A 24,090-nucleotide genomic window follows, 5' to 3' on the forward strand; every position below is an offset into this window, starting at 1 on the left:
AAACGCAAAGTGAAGTTGAAAGTATGTTTTAATAAAGCCACATAGTTTAAAACGTAAAGAAATGTTAAATGGCTTAAATCAAGTGAAGGGATTTGAACAGAGTCTAAATGAGTAAACAGTGTAAACATGAAACAAAGTGAGGAATTAAAAAAAAAAGCTAATGTGATCAAGTTGAATAATTTGAGATAAAATATAGAATATCTGAGATGTTCTGATGGCAATTTCCAGCACAAACAGACTAAAAACTGCCCAATCAACCAACAATCCGTCCTAAGTATATGATAAATCATATACTTCTGCTATGGCAACTATATGACTATACATGTGAAGACAGAGATCACATTTAGATTTTAATATGCATCGTTCCTTGGATGACGACCTCTAGTGGCCATGGAGGTGAAATGTATAAATCACACGTGATTTATGTTGTCGGTACTTTTCGAGATTAACTTGAGTAATTTGAAGTAATAACCACCTCCACATGCAGAAGGCATCGTTTGTAAATGAAAGCTCAATTAATAGTTGTGAAGACAGAGGTCACATTTAGATTGTATTTGGTTCTTAGAACACACATCAGCGGAGGGGTTTCGGTATGTATGAGGCCAGTTTGATTTGTGGCACTTGAGGTGAGTGAGCACGGGTGAGGCCATAAAGGGTCTGCGGTTTCCGGCCGGGCCATGAAGGCTTTGTGCGCAAGAGAACGCGAGAGCATGCAGGTAGGTTGGTTGGTATTTATTTTTGAACCAATAACCAACCATTATTAACTATGACGTTATGTGGTACACAAGGAACCTCTCATCTATCAAGTATTTTTCAATCTTTAAAAAGGTCCCATGGCATGAAAATCTCCCTTTTTGAGGTTTTCTAACATTAATGAGTTCCCCTAGCCTGCATATCGTCCCCCAGTGGCTAAACTTGCGTTCAGTGTAAAACGAGCACAAGGTATCCTGCTCGCCTTTGAAAAAAATGGAAGCTCAGGCGCGCCGATTTGGAATTTGAATAAAATAATATATATATAATTTTTATTTTTATACATTGGTAGTCAAGGCGGGGCCCTATTGTTGCTAAGGCCCCGCCTTAACAACAATACCATACAGTGCTGGGGGAAACACTGCCTTTCCGTCCAATCGGTGCTCCAGACTAGGCGACTGGAAACATACGGGGGTAAACACATGAAGCCACCACCGTCTGATTATCCGTGCCTCCTCTGAGCACTACCCAAATCTCACGGGCACTCACTCACTCACTCAAGTGGACGGGATTGAGGTCCACAAGGTACTTTGTATAATAGCTGCTGGATGTATCGACGCCTCTCCGATGAACAGAGAGGAATGTCACCTAATGGGGTCGGTGCTTTGAGGTATCCAAGTCCATAATAGGCCGTTCAATGACGTCCCGACCTGGTCCGGCTCATCGTTCAACTCACCTGCGGTGGCCCATGCCCATGCCCAGTCTCTCGGCCTGCTCCCTCTTCTTGCCCTCCATGTTCTGGATCTTCTTGTCCTCCATCTTCCGGTCGATCTCCAGCTCCTTGTAGGCCAGACGCATGGAGGCCACGCTGAAGCCAGGGACCAGGTGGAAGCATACAAACAGTGTTGGGTTAGGGTGGGATAGTGCTTTCATTATTTGTGCTCTGCTGACAGTTTGAAATCCCAAAGCTTATGAATTCCACTTTCAGGTACTTAAAGCTCCCTACATAGTGACTGAGTGAGTAAGGCCCAATCCATTTCTACTCCTTCCCCTTCCCCCTCCCCCTTGTTTTGAAGGGGAAGGGGTAAGGGGTAGAAATGGGATTGGGCCTAAGTGTGTCGGGGGGGGCCGGTATCCCACCTCATCCACTGAAGGATGCGCGGCTGCCAGTTTGTGCCAAAACGCTTACCACTTATACATAATCTTCTTAAAAAAACGAAACAAAAGTGTAGCATTGTTTTCCTCCAGTTAGACCCACTACTAGATTGTACTGTGGTATTGTTATCAGGGGTTGGTACTAGGGCTGGGCGATTAATCGAATTTCAATCTCGATTTCGATTTTAGCGTCAAACGATCACAAACTAATATAATCGAGTTTTGGATATTTGTTTATTTATTGTTATTAAATGTTGTGTAGAAAGAACAGCTGGATACATTTTTGTATATTAATTTGATTTGAACGTTTAATTGGAATATTTTATTTTTTAAAACGAAATTTTAAAGTTCTCAGTTAAAAAGTGTTTCTAGGAGAGACATGCTGAATAAATACATCATGTTTTCAAACTCAAAATCAATCGTCGGAATAATCGTGAGTTCAACCTTAACAGAAATAATCGTGATTATGATTTTTTTCCATAATCGAGCAGCCCTAGTGGTTACCATCGATGCACTGCAGTATTCTTGTCAGGGTTGGGTATTTATTTTAAATAAAATAAAAATTCAACCACAAATACCACTACCTGAGTTTCGGTTCCACCGGTTTAACACATTGAGGCTCCCTTTGCTATCGTGGGAAAGAGTTTCTTAAAGAAGTTTGTGGAACTTGCCAATTTAATCTGCATTATTAGATGTTGTTAACATCTGTGCTACTAATGGCTCTACTGATTCTACGTCATTGGAGTATTTACCTTACGAGTTGTTTATGCAATTTATGAATAAAAACAACATTTTCAAAGCCAAGGCATTGCAATGGATGTAGGGCGTTGCCTGCAAACAAAGAAACTCAAGGAAGCAGAAGGGCGAGGAGTGCATGGGGAGATTTTTCATGTCAAGGTGCATCGCGACGCGGACATGTTATTGAGAAGTATGATTTTGCAGCACTTACAAATTTATGTTGAATACATTTCCTGGTTTTAAGCACTTTGAGCGAGGGGCCAGGGCAATGCTACGCAATGCCAAATGCACGGCATCAAGTCTGTTCGTGCCTTCAGCATAACCCGGCTTTGAGAGGGGTGTGAGTGGGAGGCTCTGAACGTGTTGATCGTAAAGAATGTGACATGCCACTGCAGGACATCTATCGGTTATAGGATGTGATTTTATTGACATCTTTCAAATCATAGTCGATCAACTTTGACCCCATATATATGTCAAGGAAGTGCCAAGTACTATGTACTATTTTTAATATATCATGGCACACATGTAATGCACTGTAGAAACTGCTATTTTTTGACACGTCTTTGCCAACAACCCAAATACTGCGTGTTATTGCCTAATGCTGGCATGAAATTGTATAATGTTCCTTAGGGCCGCAACAACACTGCGTTGCGGGTCAACTGATGATTGAGTAAGCGTTTGTGGTTAATTGAAGTTAATGGCGATCCAAGTTTAAGTAAAACCGGATACAGGATACAAGCCACTGCTCTATTTTCCAAAAATACAGTACAAGTTATTTAAATACTCTTTACCACTACCCCAACAGGATATAATGTATTGATCCAGTGGCCCTTTAACACATTGAACATAAATAAATGAAAATAAAAAGAAGGAGACAACAGGCAACAGCCAACTATTTATAGAACCATACTTCGATTATTTTTCTTACATTTGTTCAGTTGGTTAACCTTTCTCTTTCAAAGTGGAACAAAAGCAGCAAGGAACAAAGAGAGGTTTAAGGAATTTGAAAACAATTGTGCGGGTCGATACCCTTTGTATTCGCCTGACGTGCATGAGACCAGCTGTACCGACACGCCCAATCAATCAACAGGTGGGTGGAGGTGTTGGGCCTGAACCAGTGCCAAGGAAGGTGTCTCGATTTCTCCACTACGGTTGCAAGAATAACTAATGTTCTAACACCGTCACTTTATCATTCGCACTGCAATCTATATTGCAAATCCAATCTGGTTCAGTCTTTTTTTTTTTTTTTTTTTAATCAAACTTTAAGAGCTATAGTAGTGCCATTTTTTAGAACAGGCACAGCCATCTGAGCCGAGAATATTTGATTTGACTTCAATTCACCTGCATCTGAAGGAGCCAATTTAGATATTAGACTGATATCCATCTTATCAGGGCAACTTCTCCGTGATGGTTCATTGTTTGCTATCAATGTTTGTTAAATCACAACAGCTGTGAAACGGAGGGAGGAAGCAGAGATGGAGGAAACTATATTTGTTTACGTTTCAAATATCTGGCAAAGCAGCGAGAAAGGAGGGACCAGTCACCGAACTCGGGAATGTGGTTCTCGCACAATATAAAAAAATCTATTGGCTTATATGATCAGTCAAACACGAGCCGCAACGTGACAGAATCTAATTCCTTGATCCACAATGCTGAAATGCAATACCATTTCAAGAATACATATATGCAATGAAAGACTCTTGACTTACATGGAGTCCTCAGAATTCTTCTTGGCCTCCGCCAGCTGTTCCTCCCTCATCTTTTCCGCCACCTGCGCCTGCTTCTCCACCTCCGAGAAGCTCTTGCTGCTCACCTTCTGGGCACCCAGGCCTTTCTTGGCCCCCAGCTGGGGGGAAAGGCAGACAACGTTTGATGGTTTGGTAGAGGTGCTACAAATCTAGCCCCTCGAGAGCAATGCTACATTAATCTATGGATTTTAAAACATGTTCGAAGAGGCCAAACACTTACCCCCTTTTTAGTGGTCATGGGCTTTTTCTTTCCAATGAGGGACGGTTTGACATCTGTAGCACAACAAACCATGACATGACATCAAGTCGCAGGCAAATTAAGGCTCTTTCAAAACCCAACAGAACATGACAAGGAAACAAGCCATAAAATAAGGTTAAGTGCGGTTAGAATATTTCTACTCAGCAATAATTGATTAACAAAACACGACAAAACAGTGGGTTAAAGATAAGTATGCCAAAGCATCACCACACACTACTCTTTCGATCAAAATCGAATGTTTGTTTTCAAACACATTCATCTCGGGTAATGTAACTATATTGGAGTTGCATTATCTATAACTATTTTAAATACAAATAAATCTTGCATTTTCTTAGAGAAGAATCGGTAGACAAACAAAAAAGGTTTTGAAGTCGAACAAAGAAGAAGTCTTAAAAGATTAAACTTCTAATGTCTGAATCAAATGAATGCCAGTTTGTAAACAATGTGCTCAGATGACAAACTAGGGCTACCAATTACTTGGAAAGGTGAGTTTACTTCCTGATAATTAGTTCCAGGTTCCTGAGCTAAAAACAATGCACACACACACACACACACACACACACACACACACACACACACACACACACACACACACACACACACACACACACACACACACACACACACACACACACACACACCAGTGGAGGCTTCTCCAGTGAGGAGAGGGAGGAAGATCCTCCTCCACATTGTTGAGTAAAAAATGTAGATTGCTCTGACTACTAATGAATTACAGCCCTTTGGGTACGCGATTTGCGAAACGCCAGCAGATTTTGAAAATACACAACTCAAATGGTCCTACCCCCTCTCCTTCAACGCTGACTCTGATTCCACCCATTCCAAGTACCTGGACGCGCAATCATGCACGAGCGCGAACAGAGATGCGAGAGAGCGAGCCAGGCTAGCGTAGGTTTTCGTTTAACAACATGGCACTACATTCAGCTGTAAATTGCACCCAGTACCGCGGGAAGTAGGGGTTTTGGGGGTGCTGCAACACCCCCTGTCCGAGGCCCTGTCTTATCACAGAAAACGATCATTTCTAAAAACTCCGGCCAAAGTGGAGATTTCTGAAAACGCCGGTTATGTGTTGTCGTATCAACGGGAAGAAACGGGATTGTAGGTTCTGAAGCGTCACATTATGCACCAGGAAATGCTTAACGTCATGTGAGCGTCCGCTGTACCGTATTGGTCCGAATATAAACACAAACCCCATTGTAACTGTACGTCCACACCAGGAGCGACCAAAGCGTCAAAGACGCTCTGGTCGCTCAAAAAGTTTCGCTGCGAATTTTTCTGTTCGCTTTGGTCGCGCAAGTCGCTCATGACGTACAATTCAATTATGCAGACGCATTTAAAGGAGCCGTATGCGTTTAGTAGGCCCTACAGACAGCCATATCAAATAGTGAACTCTCCCATACACCTTGGCCATATTGCCGAGACTGTTTTGCTTGTTCGATAAAGTGCTTCGACAACAAGTAGGACAGTGATTCCCCCCAATATAAAAAAAATCCTAAAATGTAGGCTAATTACAACCGAGAACAAAAAACCCTGCGTGCTGTAGTAGTTAAAATATGTTTCACTGATCTGGATCTGCAAATCATGATCTGCACTCATTCGTCGCATTCAAAACAAATAGACATTGGGACACATGGCTAATTTGCATACGACGTGCACAGGACTGGTTGGCTCCGCAAGGCAAATGATGGAACATATCTATCTATCTATCTAGGCCTTTCTGTCTATCTATCTATCAACGCGTGTCTAGTTTTAATGTGATGTATTGTGTGTATTATCCAGTCAGACTTGTTCTGTGTGGTATTGTAGGCTACTGTCCTGTGTGGGACGAACAACCTAAATGGATTCCCGACGATTTGTGTCGTTTGGTATTAATAAAGACTTGACTATCTATCTATCTAGACTATTTAATTAAAAATTATTCACCTCAGGCTCCGTGAATAGTGGGGAATAGAGGGATAAAAGACAAGAGATATATCCCTTGTCATTTATCCCTCGTCTTGTCAATTAGTTTGTTTATGTGACGATTTCAAATACTTTTTTGGTTTTGTTTAAAGCATGCTACACGCGATTGGTTGGTTAGATTGGTGGCATGTAGAGCAAATTATAATGATTCCCGCTTAAATACGAACGTTCTAGATGTAGCCTATAAATACTCCCGCTTATCATCACTTGATATCCAAACCACTATGGCGTTTCGATCTCTGAACTGAAAAAGGGTGGGTTCGTACAACACCGGGTGCCCAGTTACAGCCGCGATTAATACTTCAGCCGACATTTTGTTCAGTGAGTGAATAAAGGTAGGTAGGAACCAAAGTGCCTGCGGATGTTCCCTGGGATCCACGCAAGCGAAGAGCGTCTACATTCCGATTGGCTGTCAGTGTTTGGTCGCTGAAGCGAATAATAGTCATTTGCATAAAGTTAAAAAGTTTTCAACTTCTTTTTGACGCTCTGGTCGCTCAACTTTGGCCGCTGGTAGCGTTGGTCGCTTTGGTCGCTCTGGTCGCTCGTGCCCATAGAAAGTGAATGACTTCCGGCGATTTGGTCGCTCAATTCGCTTCTGGTGTGGACGGACAGTAATACGACCTATATTTGGAAAAAAGATTTGAAGACCAGATCTTGATTTCATGAATAAATAAATTGTATTCATTGAAATAATATACGAAAATAAAAAGGCATAGAATAAAACACTGCATTGCCACTAAACAGTAGTGCAAATAGGCCGTACTGATGTGTACACCAAAGACTTCCTGACACTCCTCTGCCCCGCTGTGTTCGCTCTGGCTGTGGTCGCTCCGAACTGTTTCGGCCCGTGGCAAAGCGAGTCATCCTCGCTGCTGTCCAAGGCATGTTGAGACGCAGCATTTATTTAATGCTCATATGTCCTAGTGCTGAAAAAAGGTTATATGAAAAAGTGTGAGGGTAGCGGTGGTGCGCTAAACTTGTTCTGTGAGCAGCTGGATGTGAACCATGGTGTGAAGGAAGTGAACACAACGATCGATTTTCAACTGTGCGCGCATGCACTGGTGTAATTGAGCTGTGCTGCTATATATCTTTTTTTTTATCAATGTGACGAGTTGCGAGTCTAGTGCAGGCCGGGTTTTTTTTCCCAGCACCCCCTGCTGAGAATACGTTCTCGCGGCTATGGTTGCACCAGATGTTATAAACATTAACCGGTCACATAAATCATTACTATTTTTAGAAAATGTATGTTCGTTTCATATATTTGTATTGGAAGTCCTGGTTTTCACTAGGGTTGCCGCGGTGTGGACATTTTCACACCGAGTAACACTCGTCTCAACACCGGTATTACCGAGTATAAACGGTATAAACTTTGAAACTAGGTCAACCGCCACACAAGCATCGGTTTTTAGACCCTTCTCGTCCTTCAGTTGCCGCAAACGTTCAAAAGCAGCGCCTAGGATTATTCTTGATTTCAGTTTTTCTCTTTCAGCGTTTTTATTATCAATTACTCTCTGAAAAAGAGTTTTCCTTCTCTTTGCTGGTGCTGGTGGTGGTGGTGGGGATGGTGGCGTCTTGTCTGCCATGGAAATTGTCTTCTACTGCTAGGTCCAAATGTGGATTAACTAGTTCCAGCAGATACCGCAGGATAACAACAAACAGGAGCTTGCTCTGGGTCACGAGCTCTGGGTCACGAGTACTGCACGAAGGGGTCGCGCGCGGGGCGCGGGGGAGGGGGAGTGCAGTACGACCGTTTGATTGACGTACTTACTGTCCAATGAAACTCGGTGGCAATGGAAATGATTGGCTGGAGTTTTTCGAGCCCTGCCCGTTCCACAGATGATTGACAAGTTAAATTTTCATGTCAGTACTTCTAACTCAGTGGCTGTAAGCGGGTTATGATAAGGATTGCAAGTAATTTTGCAAAAATGGCCAAAAAAGCGAATCACCTACGCAACCTTTAAAATAGTGATTATCTACTTTGCTATCTTTGTATCTGATTTGGCAAATATGATAGCAGAAATCTAGAATAATAAAGTTTAAATAAATAAAATTAGTAATATGCATCTGGTGTCAACATCAATGTAAAATCCTACGATGATACAATGTTCCCCTTTTATGTTGAAACATACCTCAAGTTTTGTTCCACAGGTGTTGAATGACATGGTGGCCATGATATGTGTGGCATTAGAACTCATAGAACATGAGGGGTCATTCATATTCAGCCAGTTCTTGTCGATGCCATCCATGGACATTTTTTCCAGGGAAACAGTCATCTGTGTTGCTGAGCATTTCACTACAGCTTTACCTGCATGAGCACAATTCAAGCACACTGCCTTTCAACCACAACAAGCCTCATACAAAACAAATCATTAGTCTTTTGCACTTATTATGGCCATGGCAACTTCTGCAGTCTTGAATTATTTGATTTATCTTTGTTTCAATTTAATGAAAGGGATAGAACATTTCGGAACTTGATAGTGAGCTGCTAGAATCACTAGTGTTGCAAGCATACAGAAGTATTCTGCATACCTTCAGAGGTGGATGATCTGGTAACCATTACAATAACACACCTCATTTCTGATTGGCTAAAGGATTAGAAAAAACAAATATCATAACTGACTGGACAACATTCTCAATGTTAGCGTTGACAGGCTCAAGAAACATGATACATTGATGGACATATAAGGAAACAAAAGCATTGAATTGGAGGCAAATAACTATTCATTTGTATTTCCTGTACAATAGAGACACACATTCATACCTTTCATATGTCTCAGCAGTGAAGCAAACTGGTACAAGCCGGTAGAGGTCATTGAGAGCTGGTGTCCAGTTCAGAATGACTGACGCATTCCCTAAAGTAACAGTGGTCATACTCTTGGCCATGTTCTGAGGGCCACTGATCTGAAAGTCCATAATCCTTCAAAAAATATGAAAAGATAAGCAATGAATTGACACATATGTAAAAATCCTACGCATCACATTTTTTTTACCTCTGTGAATACAAAGTAAACAATCAAGACACAATCGTGACCAGGTACACTGAAGATTCTACTTTATTCTTATTGTTGATTAAAGTAATGGCTAGGTACTTGGTCTCGCTGGCCTGGGCGTGGATATGAAGCTGGAATCTTTCCCCAACAGAAGCCTGGCGAACGTCGCCGTGGGATGCTGTCGGCAGCAGGTACTGGGGAACCACGTGACCGGCTATGCAGTTGTGTGCCGGATATAGGACTGAAACCCAGAGATGGTGGGTTATTAGTATTTTACAATTAATTAATATCGTCATAACATTCTCTGTAATCAAGATACTGTAGGTACGATTTAAGAGCTATTATTTTAGGTTAATTTGTTACAAATGTCATACATCATCACTGAAAACTTTGGGTAATGTTTGAAGTATAAGCGTCTTACTCTGTAGCGTAAATTGTAGATATATTTGGCTGAAAGGGGTTGAGTGGATACCAGGGTGAATGTTGAACGCTTTTTTTTCAGAGGAGGATCCATCGTCATAAGTCAGATTGACATCTCTTTTGGGGTGGTCCTCAAGCACCAGCTCAAACACATGGAGCCCAACATCTAGCAGGCCTGTAGCTTTGATTGTGCACTCATTCTAGTGATATGAAGAATCAAATTAAGCCAATCAATATCATTAAAGACCATTCATTCCAACCCTAAAGCAATCTTGTTTCATAATTGTACCAATTTGTTTTTTAATTATACTACCTCATCCAGAGTAACCTTTGAATCAACACTTGTTGATGCAAAAAGGCATCGCACATGGTCCCCATCCGGATCATAGGCCAGAAGTCGAAGCTTTGTGAAACAGTTCTGAGGAACCCTATACAGTACATAAAAACACAAAATACCAAGATACATTTTAGGGTTGGTGTTCAGAAGTATGGTTTCTGATGATTGATACATTTTTATAAAGTATCATTTTTCAGATTTATTTTAGGAATCATTGTAAGACTTGTCATTGCAGGAGGAATTGCAGCTGTAATCTAACTAAGATCTAAACAACTCACATTTTTTGCATCTTTTATACATCACATGCTATACATCAGAAGCCATTCATTGTGGTAAATCAACATATGGGGCAAGGTTTTTGTTTTACAATAGGTAAGATATTGATATGAGAACTAACAACATGTTTTACCGTAAATATGGCACTGTTGCAGTGACAGGAATTTTGTTGTAGGTGTGTGTGTCTGATCGATATCCCAGGTCCAACTTTCCCCCAGCCATCCATTTTGTTTTACCATGAACATTAGGGGGCCAGCAGCAACCTGTGTCTCTAAAACAATGAAGGACAGTGAAGACATATAATTATAATCTACGCTGGGTAATTAGTGAACCTCAAATTCCAATGAACGATTTGAGACAAATTAAAAAAACACTGATAGAAATGAAATAGATAGGATCATGTCAAATAATAATAATCTTGATCATAATCATGATGATCCTCATAAATCACAAAAATCAATCAAATGTCTTGGCTATTTATTTAGTTATTATTAGTAATTAGATTAGCAAAACCACTTATATATGTACTATTACTGCCTTGCTAATGTGCTTTATGAGTTTACTCGATTCCTAGATGAACAAATCCAAACAAAGTGAAACGCTGAAGACATTGACATTTTGACATACTTTAAGACAAGGGAATGGTTGTTGAGGGGGGCTACTCTGGCCTGTCCCTCCGACTGGCACCACTGTTCATGAGCAGAGCTGCTGCTGTCTGTAAGCACAGGCTTGGAGTCCTCTGTGTTATTACAATACCCAATCTCACAGCGATAGGAGAGTTGGTCTTTGCAGCTACCTCTGCCATTCTCTCGATAGAAGCTCACCTGCAAAGGCACAGTAGGATATATATAGGATACGTTTATTTCAATTCTTGATAGTGAAACATATTTCCTGTTATACATATATAGTTATTCTGTAGTTTAGCCATTTGTCAGAATATAAAGTCATCAGCCTTCTTTCTGTTTTGCTTTGACGTTACAGAAAAAAATATGCCAAATCATACCTGAACAGTTCCATCCTTCGTCTTTTGCAAAGACCTAAAACTTAAACTTTCTCCATAGAAGTTCTCCTGAGTTAAAGCAATACCTAATAATGTAGGCAAAAGCATTAAAATAGCCCTTTTTGCCATTGTGCTCTCACGACTACACATTGAAGTCTGTTTAATTCATGTGATTGAGAGGCGGGCTTTTCATAACCTCTGAACAGGAAAAAACAGATTGCAGAGAACTTGGCTGAACATGGTGCTCTCTTTCATTCATTCTGTATACCCTGCCTATTTTCACATATATATTTAAACACACACCCACACACATTTACAGTAACACTGATAACTTTAATACTACTACTACTACTATAAAAGGCTGGATTGTTATTTTATTTTTTTGTATCAGTGGTTTTGAAAAAAGTTACAAAATATATATCAGATATCAGATGCTTTCTTATTCCAATATTATTTTTTCTAGAGTTAGTTCACAATGGTACAGCTCGATAAAGTTGGATGACTTATCCGAAAAATTGCATACGTCAGCTTGTGAAATGTTCCCTGAAGAGCTGGGCTTTCAGATGTTCACAAAGATGGGGAGGCATTCAATTATATAAATATATGGAATAAATATGTGTGAGTGCTTTTGTGTGTGCAAGAGTGTGCAAGTGTGTGTGTGAGATGGGCAGAGCGGGTTGTTCCATGAGTCTGAGCGTTCTCTTCTACGCTGTGGTATGCTTGGACAACAATGGGAGCAACAGACGGGAGATCCTAGACCCCTGAGCTGCTGTTGCAGAAAGGAGGATACTGTCCAACCTCCTCTCTATCATGGCACTAACGCACCTCCTCCCTATCATGGCACTAACGCACCTCCTCTCTATCATGGCACTAACGCACCTCCTCCCTATCATGGCACTAACGCACCTCCTCCCTATCATGGCACTAACGCACCTCCTCTCTATCATGGCACTAACACACCTCCTCTCTATCATGGCACTAACGCACCTCCTCTCTATCATGGCACTAACGCACCTCCTCTCTATCATGGCACTAATGCTCCTCTCTATCATGGCACTAACGCACCTCCTCTCTATCATGGCACTAACGCTCCTCTCTATCATGGCACTAACGCACCTCCTCTCTATCATGGCACTAACGCACCTCCTCTCTATCATGGCACCAACGCACCTCCTCTCTATCTTGGCACTAACGCACCTCCTCTCTATCATGGCACTAACGCACCTCCTCTCTATCATGGCACTAACGCACCTCCTCTCTATCATGGCACTAACGCACCTCCTCTCTATCTTGGCACTAACGCACCTCCTCTCTATCATGGCACTAACGCACATTCTCTTTTTTCTGTTTTTTTGAAAGTTTTGGCCCACAGAAATTTTTGTTTTTAATTCCTCAAGTTTTGTTCTACAGGTGTTGACATGACATGTTGTCCATGATATGTGTGTCATTAGAACTCATAGAACGGGAGGGGTCATCCATCTTCAGCCAGTTCTTGTCGATGCCATCCATGGAATTTTTCTCAAGGGAAACAGTCATCTGTGTTGCTGAGCATTTCACTACAGCTTTTCCTGCATGAGCACAATTCAAGCACACTGCCTTTCAACCACAACAAGCCTCAAACAAAACAAATCATTAATCTTTAGAATTAATTATGGCCATGGCTACTTCTGCAGCAAGCTTACAAAAGTATTCTGCATACCTTCAGAGGTGGATGATCTGGTTACCAACACGGCTCATTTCTGATTGGCTGAAGGATAGGAAAAAATAAGATAAGAGCATCGTTAGCCTACTATAGCCTCAGTGGCGTCACCAGCGGACATTCCGTACATTGGATGTGTTTTATTAAAACACATCAGATTGCAGAGAACAACACAACTTGATAAGAAGGTGAAATCGCGTGCCAAGCTGCGACCGAACCGGCTTGGCAGCGTAAAAAGACCTATAGCCTACAACATCTTCCTGCCCAAAAATAACAGCAGGATCTAGACCAAGAAAAAAAGAGAAATTTCAGGGAGGTTGAAGTGGAGACACTTGTGGGTGAGATGGAGGCCCGAAAAGTAGTTTGTTCGGCGGTCACGGTATTGGGATCGCCAACAACAAAAAGCAGAGTGAGTGGCAACATATGCTGCACCAGTGAACTCTGTCGGTAGCACGGAGCGCACAGTCCCAGAATTAAAAAAGAAGTGGTCTGACATAGAGTTACATATTTTTATGTAGCCTACCAATGAATCGTTATGGTCCCTAAATACCCTCTCCCTCCGAATCCTGCCATTTGCATGGTCCGCAAGAAGTGCCATATGGTGCAGCATTACCACGGTGCTCACCTCTGTATTTATAGGGTTACGGTAATAAGACTGACGGAGATCACCTTGGATAATCAGTTTGTAATCACCAACGTAAAATGTTCTTGAACATAACCCCTTTTTAATGCCTGATTTGTCATGAAAAGCATCAAGAGTAACGGACTACTATTGTGATGAGGGGTGTGGCTTGACACATTTGATTATGTGATTTAATTGACATTTGATTCTGTGTTTACATTGTCACATACAAATATTATGCTATTGACACATGTGGGACAGATGCTTTATTCCATGCAGTCGCACCGTCAGTGGACAGTATGGAGTGACGGGATTAAATATAGAGAATTTTTCTTTATTTATATTAAGGAGAAATTTCTGGAGTTATAACTGAGAAATAACGCAGTTGACTTAAATTATTCTGATCAGGATTTAACGCATGATACGGGTTGAAATTAAATGTATGAAGGGCGATGATAAAACATATCATAACGGGTGTAGCAACGCCCCGCACCCTCTAGTGTCTGCTTCTGGAGTGCGTAAAGCGATGGAAGTGCATAAAACCAGGAAATGACATTCAATATAAGTCTGTATAGTCCGCCAGTACTCACTGAATGTTGTCAAAATCGCATGGCTGAAAACGTGCTGCAAGACACTTTAACTTTGAATTAAGTTAACTGAAGTTGAACTTTTTTCCACTTACGTAAGATGTTAGTTTTCAAAATAAATTTAGTTAATTAGTTACTAGTTTTAGTTTTTTTTCCGGTAACACATACGTTTTCGAACAAGTTAATTTTCTCAATACGCAATGCTGTACAATAAGAAGTACTCCCAAAATAAAAACTTTTAGCTCAGAATGTGTTACACATTCTTATCAGAGAAATATATGTGTCTGACTAATGCCTTGAAAAAAATCAGGCACGATAATTTATATGATCCCCCTGTCAAACCTTGACGATTTGGAAAACGTATCCCAAATTTATCAAAAGACAGAGAAACGCTGGCATAATATATATATTTTTTTACTTTGGTCGTATGCATACAATATTCATAACGTGCTTAACGTTTACATAACGTTTTAGTAACTTATCCAGAACCTATCAATAAATTATAGAATACGTATAGACGAATGCCAGCGCATGACAACAAACACCTAGCGTGTGGCTAGCGTGCGCGATTCATGTCCATTGATAGTCTTAGACGTATGGCCAAAGATATAGACGTATGCATAGCAGGTGGCACCGTATCACCAATGGTGTATAAAAGCTGGTTCAAATCACTACCACAGTAGACCCCGCGCTGTCAACATGGTCAAGAAAACTCCATAGGACTCTGCTAGCCTTGGCCATAGGCGTGTACATGGACGCTCACCCACGCCTACATCATCATCCCCTGGAGAAGATGCGGTTGTGGAAAAAAAAATTGGACGACTGCGACGTACTACGACTTATGCCAGCGTATACCACGATGCTCCAGCGTAGGCCGACTTAAACGTATTCAAAACATACCCATAACTTATTTGACGTATTCCAGCGTGTTCGCCAAATTGTTCATACGTCGGCATACGTTTTTCAAAATCGTCAAGGTGTGACAGGGGCATGAGATTCACATGGAATATAAATCTTACCGTACTCTAAATAGACCTGAGATGTCTGACGATATCCGAAACTGCAACCTCTCATTTTGGGATCTCAACACTAGAATTTGCACTGGATATGGTATAAAATGTTGCAAAATGAATTTATTGATATCCAAAGATATGCTGATATGGTTACCATCTGTGATTTTGTTTATGCTACTATGACATTATGTAAGTGTCCTTGATCTACAGGAGGATAATGATAATCTCATCTTCAAGAATGAGATCACCACTTTTGAAGATGTCAGAGACATCATAACCAGGAAACATCTGTTGGAAATTGGGTTTTCCTGCCAGTACCCAAAGCGTGGAAATGTAACCCTGGGGTTCACAATACACAGGGACAACTTTACATTAATAGAGCGGGGCTTTGGGATGTTCACCTATAGCTTTGAATTCTACCCAGACAACAATTTTGGCACAATGGTCAGTCCCAGTTTATACCCACTGGACTATGAAGTTGGAGAGAAGATTTACATGCAAATACAAGCCACGTCTTCAGTCAATAACACTGTGCTGTTCGTGGAGTCCTGCAGAGCTTCACCTTACGATAACCCAAATTACCAGCCAAACTACCCCATCATAGAGAATGGGTAAACTACCTTCCTACCTATTTGTCTTCCTTACTTTATGTTTGTTTAGCTGAAAGGGCGATATTTAATTTGTGATCTCTTTTTATGTTGATCGATTTCAACTAGGTGTATAATGGACCCCACAGTTGTCATCTATTCCCCAAGTCATAATAAACAGTTTCGGATTTCAATTGATGCCTTCAAATTCATAGGAATACATGACCAGGTAAAACCAAATTAATTCAACAAAGTAGATAAAACTGCAGAAGAACAGCTAAAGTGTGGCAATGTATTGACGGGATATCTCATTATGTACAGGTGTACATCAGCTGTTCGGTCATTCTATGTGAGGCTGGGAACAACAACACCAGGTGCGCCAAGGGATGTGTAACATCGAACCAGCAGCATCATCGAAAAAAGAGAGAGGCTGTTATTGAAACAGGAGTCCACTTCATTTCCCAGGGTCCTTTGCGTTTGCGAAGCACACCAGCAAGTGAGAGCAGAGGTAATGTTGAAACCCTTCATTTGTGGCTATACATTGCAAACAACAATATAATTTTTTAAACAAGTACATATGACTTCTTGAAATATCTTGTATTTATTTACTCTAGTGACCGGTCTGAATCTGAACCTGGCCTTCATCGCCGGATGCCTTCTAGCAGCAATTGCCATGATCTGTGGAGTGATGATTCAGAGATTCAAGAGGGCTGCTGTACAGTATCAGCCTTTACCAACAACTGAGCAATAAGATATCAGATATCAAACCACACTCTACGACCCAGAGTCTTTTCCCTTATGAGTTTATTAGCTTTCTTTGAGATAAATGTAAATCACTTTTGACATTTTCAAATGTAAAAAGTGGTGGGTGTGCCTGGGTGTTAGACATGTCTTTCTGTGATATGTGATCGTTTTTTTAGAGGGGGGGGGTTAGATCTTATTTTCTGTCACTTTAAAACTTATGACACTTGCTAATTATTAATGTTTTCAACCTTGCCTCACACTACCTTACCATAAATGTTGGCATAATATTTCGAAAGACTATTCCAAAAAATGATTAACAATTATTAATGACTACCGCTTGAATAAAACATGAATGATTCTCTTAACTATTGTAGAGAGTTGTACTTTGTATGTTGTACAAGCCCTATATATGCATATAATTCTGCTCATTAAAAAAGGACAGCAAGGAATATATAAATATATCAAAAATACTTTGCTACACATTCATAAATGTCAGCACTAGTACTTAAATATATATTCACAGTGTATCTGGATACCTATTGTATTTGTACTAGACATTATTATTTTTAATTTAAACGCTTATAGATCAGCCCAAAAAAGTAATCAAATTTCTCAGTCATGCATGATTACCAGTACCTTAGGTCTCCAAAAAGCTTGGTGCCCAAATCACCATAGGGGGCATTATAAATTCTGGTCTTAGTTAAACACTCTTCATGGCTTCCGATTGATTAGAAATTCTGAAACTTTTTTGCCATTTGGACCCATAATGTCTGTCAGGATAGATTTGGTTGTACAGTGTGATTCTTGGCAACATTTCTAAAATCATCTAAATCATCTCATTGCATTCTCAAATGACCCCGAAATTTTCTTACTTATCCAGGGTTGGATCGCGGGGGCAGCAGCTCTAGCAGACATCAACATTTTGCAATATTCACTCAATCACACAGTGATTGATGAATGCTAAACTAAACGCTAATTCTCAATTTCCATCGCAAGTCCTCGGCAGAAGGAGGCTGGAACTTGAAGCGTACCAGGAACATAGAGGACACATCCCTTAACTTGCATTCATTTTGTGTCAATATCTCGTTCCACCGTAAAGCATTTTGGTAGAATTGGCAAAAACAGCCAACTTAAGAATGCCTCTATAGGCGTTTTTTTGGTCCCCAATGAACGTTCAAACTTTTTGTGTGTCAGTCTCTTAACAGACTTAGTTTATTGCAATTATTCTCAAACACAATAAATCATCAAAAAAAAACATCTGGTCCTGTTATCATTAAAGGACAATCACAGAGCAGGCTGGAGGCTACCCACAGCCAACAAAATTGAATATGAAAAGACGATTAAATTCAGCACAAAATATGAATGGGCATAAACGATCAAATAGACTAACAAACAAAATCTGAATTTACCAGTAAAATAGTTTGCCTGAATAATATAATGTTAAAATCTTAACGGTATCTTAACGGTATGAATTAGCTTTTTTTTTTCTACAGCTGTTCGGTGTCTCCCTCAACACCCTCCTCCCCATCATTGTCATCATCAAGAACAACAAGTTAATTATTAAGCAGCTCAACCTCGTCTGCCTCATCCTGCTCTTCTTGTATTTCTCCTCCTGTCCCTGTTGCCACAGCTGTCCCTCTCTGAAGCAAAGGATGAAGTCGTCTTCCCTCCCGTCTGTTTTCAGTGACAGTCCACAGAGTTTGAAGGACTTGCGGATAATTTCCTTGTCCAGTTTTTCCAAGGCAGCGCTGACCCAGTCCATGAGCAGGTGGCGGGCTGATGCTCTTAAGTTAACTCCGGCAGTGCATTCTTTATCTGCGTCCCCGGCCATCCATAGGTCATAGGCATCATGCAGACTCTGCTTAAAGGGCTGATTCCACATCACTTCTTTGGATCCATAGCTAGGTGATTTTAGCAAGCTCAGAAAATAGACGCTAGGATAGTCTCGCGATGCACATTTCAAAACATTTTTCATGCCATATACAAGCAAGATATTTTTACAAATTGATAATGTATGGTTGACTTTTTGCCTACAACAATCAAAGGAAAATGAATCCCATATATTCACATTTCTTCTTTTTTTGGCCAAAGGGCCGTAAGGGCCTAGCCAAAGGGTCGCATGCGGGCCGCGGGGGTACGCAAATTTGATCTAGGGGTACGCAAAATTCATCTTTGATTTAGCATACAAAACAGTCCTGTTGAACAGCCAACTGCAGTCTCAGTACAAAACAAAAATGCATGCACCCTAGTGCACCAAAAGAATAATATTATCACAATGTCTAATATGTAAGGGATAATGTTCATAGAATATCAATTAGGCTAGAATATAACTGACAGCATGTACAATTAATCGGGCAGGTTCATAAACTTTGCTGGAGCGCAAACTTTGAAGAACTTCCAACAAGGTTTGGTTTAATTCTGGGCCACTGAGTAGTACGTCATTCAGAGAAACTCCCTCACATTCAGCGCTTGAATCAAACACCACTTTTATTTGTTCTGGCTTCTTCTAGCGGTAAACACAGAATGTTGGCAGGTACCAGAGTTCTTTACCCTCTTCCAGAGGTGGTGCAAGCTCCGCCTGGTCATTGTCCAGTAGTGATGGGTTGGTCGCGAACGATTCGGTCAGAATGAACAATTCCCGAAGGTGAACGACGAGAACTGATTCCCAAAACAAGAGAACTGATTAATTTTTTCTTTTTTTTTAAACATAAAACAAAAATGTGGTCACGTAAATAAAATATGCAAGCGAACAAAGATTTGTCTCCCCGCGACCTTTTATTGATTGAGTCTAAAACATTCTCATCGATTCAGCCAATTAAAGTACTACAGCAGGTAGCAATCGCGTTGCCATGGCCCATGGGTAAACAAATGATAAGGCACTGTCCACCACACAAGTTAACTAACGATCACTGTAGGCATGCTTTAAAAAAGTATTGTTTTTACCTACCATTACGAGTCTTGTTTGGTCTAGTAGGGAATTCGCACAATGGTGCTGCTGCTGCTTGCTTACGTGCTTCACTGCTTATTAGCGCTACTTGGAAGACCCTATTTAATTCTTAGGCTACGTTTACATGATGACGGTCTGAAAAGAAGATGCAAAAGTGGCGTCGCGTCTTCACTTTTTATTACGGGTTTAGACGAGCGTTTTCGGGAGGAAATCTGCGTGCATACGGTGACGCAAAAGTGTGTGGAATTCGATTGGGTATGCATGCCAGGCGGCTAGGTGGTGCTGTGCTACGCTATCACACAACACCGCCATGTCTGAGCGCATGCGTAGAATCTTCCTTCTTCTCTTATCCGTGCCGTGAAAACCAAAAAGATCCTTCTTTGTTCAGTAATACTATCAGTACATATCTTGTATATTTCGTGGAAAGACTCCTGTACGTTTATTAGAGCTGCCAGGGCAGCTTGAAGGTCCGACGCATGGAAATAATCCAACATGTTTGTTTATTTCCCTGTACTGGCGCATGTTTGCGACGTAAACTCGTACGCGACGTGAGCAGATCTGAGCAGAGTTTTGCTTCTTGGCAGTGTAGACGGAAACGCTACGGCGGAGCGTATTCAAGTTTTCCACTCTGGAGGGTGGTTTCAGATTTTTGCGTTTTTAAGCCCCAAAAACGCCGTCACCGTCTAAACTAAAGGCACTTCCGATAGAATATTTTGTTGTTTTTACCCGCAAGCGTCCTCGTGTAAACAGGGCCTAACTGCACCCCATTATGTATTAAGGATATTTATGAAAAAAATATGGATGTGCTTTAGATATATGCTTGATATTTTCCCTTAACCTGGGTAATTTCGCCAGAACATTAAAGGGGACCTATCATAGCACCAGGTGTGAGTGTGATTAGCCATTACAAGCCGTTTTCAAAATGTGCAGCATTGTGACATCACAGGTGGGCGTGTCCACCTAGATCTTTGCTAGATAGATGAGCAACGTTTACTTCAGTCCACTGGGTAGGCTGGTAGACTGATCTATCCAGCACACATCTAGGTGGACACGCCCACCTGTGATGTCACAATGCTGCACATTTTCAAACCTGCTTGTAATGGCTAATCACACTCACACCTGGTGGTATGATATGCCTCCTTTAAAAAGTAGTAGGCTACATGCATGTTGATTAACATTTATTCCATAATTTCCGATTCCCTGCCAAATGACATAACAGACATCTGACTTAACGAACAAATCAAATGAACGAATCAAATGAACGAATTAAACAAACGAATCGTGATAGTGAACGGAATTGAAAGAACTGATTCCCAAAAAAGAATCGTTTTGCCTATCCCTATTCTCCAGCATTTTCTGCATGAACTCTATGTACTGGCTTTTCATTTTGGGCTTTTTCTCCAATGTTTTCCTGAGCGAAGCAGAGGCGCTTCATTGCTTCGTCCCTCTTGCTTGAAAGACGTTGTCTTGGTGAGCAAAATGGCAGAGGCGCTACCAAGCTGCAGTGTTGGATCCACGTATAAGAAAGCCCAACTGGATAGGATCACAGATGAGGACTTTACAAAAGCAGAGGAGTTCATAAAGGTCCTGGACACTTCTACACTGTGTGCATCTAGTGAGAAAACCACCACCTGTGGACCGATCCTTTTGATACTCATGAAACTGAAGGCCCACTTCACAGTTCAGGAAGGAGACTCTTTGTTTGTATCCGACATTAAACGGAAGGTTTTGACTGACCTATCTGGACGTTACCAGGAGGAAAAAATCCAACAGTTCCTCGAAGAGGGGACAGCGATGGACCCCAGGTTTAAAGCCAAACGTGTCGGGCACACCACCTGGGAACGTTTGCAGGAGGCAGCTGTAGCAACAAATGCTACAGAAGCAGATATACCAATCCCTGAGTCCCATGAGGACAGCGACACAAACGAGGAGGCTATGTATGAGAATCCTCGGGTTGAAGTCAGTCCACCACCACAACCCAAGAGTGCCTTGGAGGAGCTATTTGCAGAGGAGGAACAAGAGCGACGGATCATCCATATGAATAACTCCAACAGCAGCATTCAGCAGAGAGTACGTGAGGAAGTCCAGCTCTACAGAAGCCTGCCTATGATTTCTAAGGCAGAGGACCCAGTTCTCTGGTGGTGGACAAAGAGAGACCCCCTGCCCCTGCTAGCGGAAATCTCTCATTACTTACCTTACTGTTCAAGCGTCTTCCACCCCTTCAGACAGGGTGTGTTCCACTGCTGGGGACACCATCAGCCAGGAGCATTTGAGGATCATGCCTGACAAGGCAGACATGTTAATTTTTCTGCAAAGAAATACCTGTTAATTTATGAGCTGATATTTTATTTCCTTTTGAGTGACACAGCATATTATTTTTTTTAATTTATATACATTAGGACATTTTATTTTTCATTTGGTGCTGCTGAAATATTCTTTCTTATTGTTAGTTTTATGTCATTTCAAAGTGGCCTATTACATTAATCATGTTTATTGAAGGCTAGAAACGTTTTTGTTATTGTTAAACAATAAAAGCAATACCAGTTCTGTTAAAAACATATTGTCGCGTCCTCTTTTCCACCAAATAATCGAAAAGTATCGATAGTGGTATCAATAAAGACTTGGATCGGTAAGGAGGAGTATCGATAAAGGTATCGATATCAATAAATATTAACAATCCCCATCCCTAGGAGGAAATGCTTCTTTGTATCTGGATCCCTGGGTTATCCATCTCTCTTGAAGGCTGTACACCACAAGCTGTATCTTAATAAGCAAGGCCTAGTAGGTAGCCTTTCCCTTCAGCACATTCCATTTCAAGGAGGTCCCCCAGTTCTCTGAGCTTGGTGTTGTCTTTGTTGGTATGTTTTGGAATATCATCATTTAAGCAGTGCCTTTCATATGACTTCTGGAGTCCCATTACAGTCCTCAAGACGTTGCCACACCATGTTGAGACCTGCAAGGGGATTGAAAACGTGCACTGAACAAATTATCTTTGCTTGTTCTGAGTCATCTCCTAGCCATTTGACCATCAACTTCAATTCTTCTCTGGCTGTCAAGTTCAAGTTCTGGGTGACACTCACAAAATAAGCTTTCTATGACCAGTAATGGTCAGGTGATCATTAAACTCGAGAAGGCCAGAGATGAAAAGTTCTCTGCGCATGTGGTATTTAGCAAGGGCTTTGTGGTTTTCAGGTGCAAAAATCTCTGCCAGTATTGGTAGACTGCAGATAATTCTTAGATTGTCTTTTGCTTGCTTCTTCTTCCTTGAACTCAGTGTCTCTCAAACTCACGCATTCTCGGCTTTCATAAGTAGGTGGTTCGGAGTACGGATTAATGAGTGATCTGTGGGATTCCATTGACATCTGTTTCAATGGAGGTTCTTTGTGGAACAACTCTGAGTGCTGCTGAATGTAGCTAGCCTACTTGTAATATCGACTAGGTTGAGGGGCTTTTCAAAAATGTGTGGTCCTGAGTGGCTCTCTCCACTTCGTTGTCCTCTTTTCGTAGGCTGCAGCTTCACTTTCAGTGGTGGCAGCAGCCCTTTTGCGTCAAAGAATTTGACGACTAGCATCCAGGCTAGATTTCTGTAGCATTACGCTAACTTCTTCTTCAGGGAAAGCCACTTTAGCTTGGGTAGCCCTTGCCCTTGCACAGGGTCTGACAGTTGAAGAAACTGTTGACCCGGACCCAGTGTCGCTGCTAGCTATTTTGGGGCCCTAAGCATAACTCCTTTATGGCGTTATGCTCCTTTACACAGTTCACAGAACAGCCAAAACATACATACAGTACACACAAGTACTGGAATGTCCAAAATCTTTTAAATTAAATAGTTATCCATAAATACAAACTTAAAACCAGAAGTATACAAGTAAGAAAAATTCTTCTATGAAGCAAAGATTTACAAGCAGAAACTATTTACACAAATATTTACACACCGGACTCCCCACCAAACTCATCAACAGACTGCAGATCATTCAGAACTCAGCCGCCCGGATCATCACCCGCACCAAATCATCTGACCACATCACCCCGGTCCTCATCCAACTTCACTGGCTCCCAGTACACTACCGCATCCAATACAAAACCCTACTCCTCACCTACAAAGCTCTCCACAACTTAGCCCCCAGTTAGCTCTGTGACCTCCTCCAAGAATACACTCCCTCCCGCTCAACCTCTGCTGGACTACTATGTATCCCCACATCACGACTCATTACAATGGGTGCCCGGTCATTCAGCTGTTCAGCACCAAGGCTCTGGAACTCCCTCCCCCCACACATAAAACAGTCTGACACAATTAC

At 41.3% G+C, this 24,090-nt stretch overlaps 2 protein-coding genes and 1 pseudogene across 3 annotated transcripts in view; 1 reads left to right on the forward strand and 2 right to left on the reverse strand.

Moving 5' to 3' along the window:
* LOC130403176 (ADP-ribosylation factor GTPase-activating protein 2-like) overlaps nucleotides 1-5,382 on the reverse strand; it is a 54,809-nt pseudogene extending 49,427 nt beyond the window's left edge.
* LOC130403175 (ZP domain-containing protein-like) overlaps nucleotides 1-16,867 on the forward strand; it is a 34,857-nt gene extending 17,990 nt beyond the window's left edge. Inside the window, exons 4-7 of the mRNA XM_056607376.1 lie at nucleotides 15,725-16,125; nucleotides 16,231-16,330; nucleotides 16,423-16,609; nucleotides 16,716-16,867. Coding sequence (XP_056463351.1) covers nucleotides 15,725-16,125; nucleotides 16,231-16,330; nucleotides 16,423-16,609; nucleotides 16,716-16,852 — 825 coding nt within the window. The 3' untranslated portion in view covers nucleotides 16,853-16,867. The remainder of the gene's footprint in view (nucleotides 1-15,724; nucleotides 16,126-16,230; nucleotides 16,331-16,422; nucleotides 16,610-16,715) is intronic.
* LOC130403173 (uncharacterized) lies at nucleotides 8,792-12,426 on the reverse strand. 2 transcript variants are annotated; one of them, XM_056607375.1, is made up of 8 exons: nucleotides 11,597-12,426; nucleotides 11,221-11,417; nucleotides 10,727-10,864; nucleotides 10,294-10,408; nucleotides 9,982-10,180; nucleotides 9,660-9,801; nucleotides 9,332-9,487; nucleotides 8,792-8,875 (listed from the first exon to the last, which is right to left on the reverse strand). In XM_056607375.1, exons 1-8 carry the CDS (start codon nucleotides 11,741-11,743, stop codon nucleotides 8,872-8,874), a joined length of 1,098 nt encoding a protein of 365 aa, XP_056463350.1. In that variant the 5' UTR covers nucleotides 11,744-12,426; the 3' UTR covers nucleotides 8,792-8,871. The 2 variants fall into 2 exon arrangements, with proteins under 2 accessions (XP_056463350.1, XP_056463349.1); XM_056607374.1 differs by having other exon boundaries at nucleotides 8,798-9,155.
* Nucleotides 16,868-24,090: the final 7,223 nt, after the last annotated feature.

Source organism: Gadus chalcogrammus, chromosome 14 (assembly GCF_026213295.1).
Source record: "Gadus chalcogrammus isolate NIFS_2021 chromosome 14, NIFS_Gcha_1.0, whole genome shotgun sequence".
In the NCBI taxonomy this organism is placed as follows: domain Eukaryota; kingdom Metazoa; phylum Chordata; class Actinopteri; order Gadiformes; family Gadidae; genus Gadus; species Gadus chalcogrammus.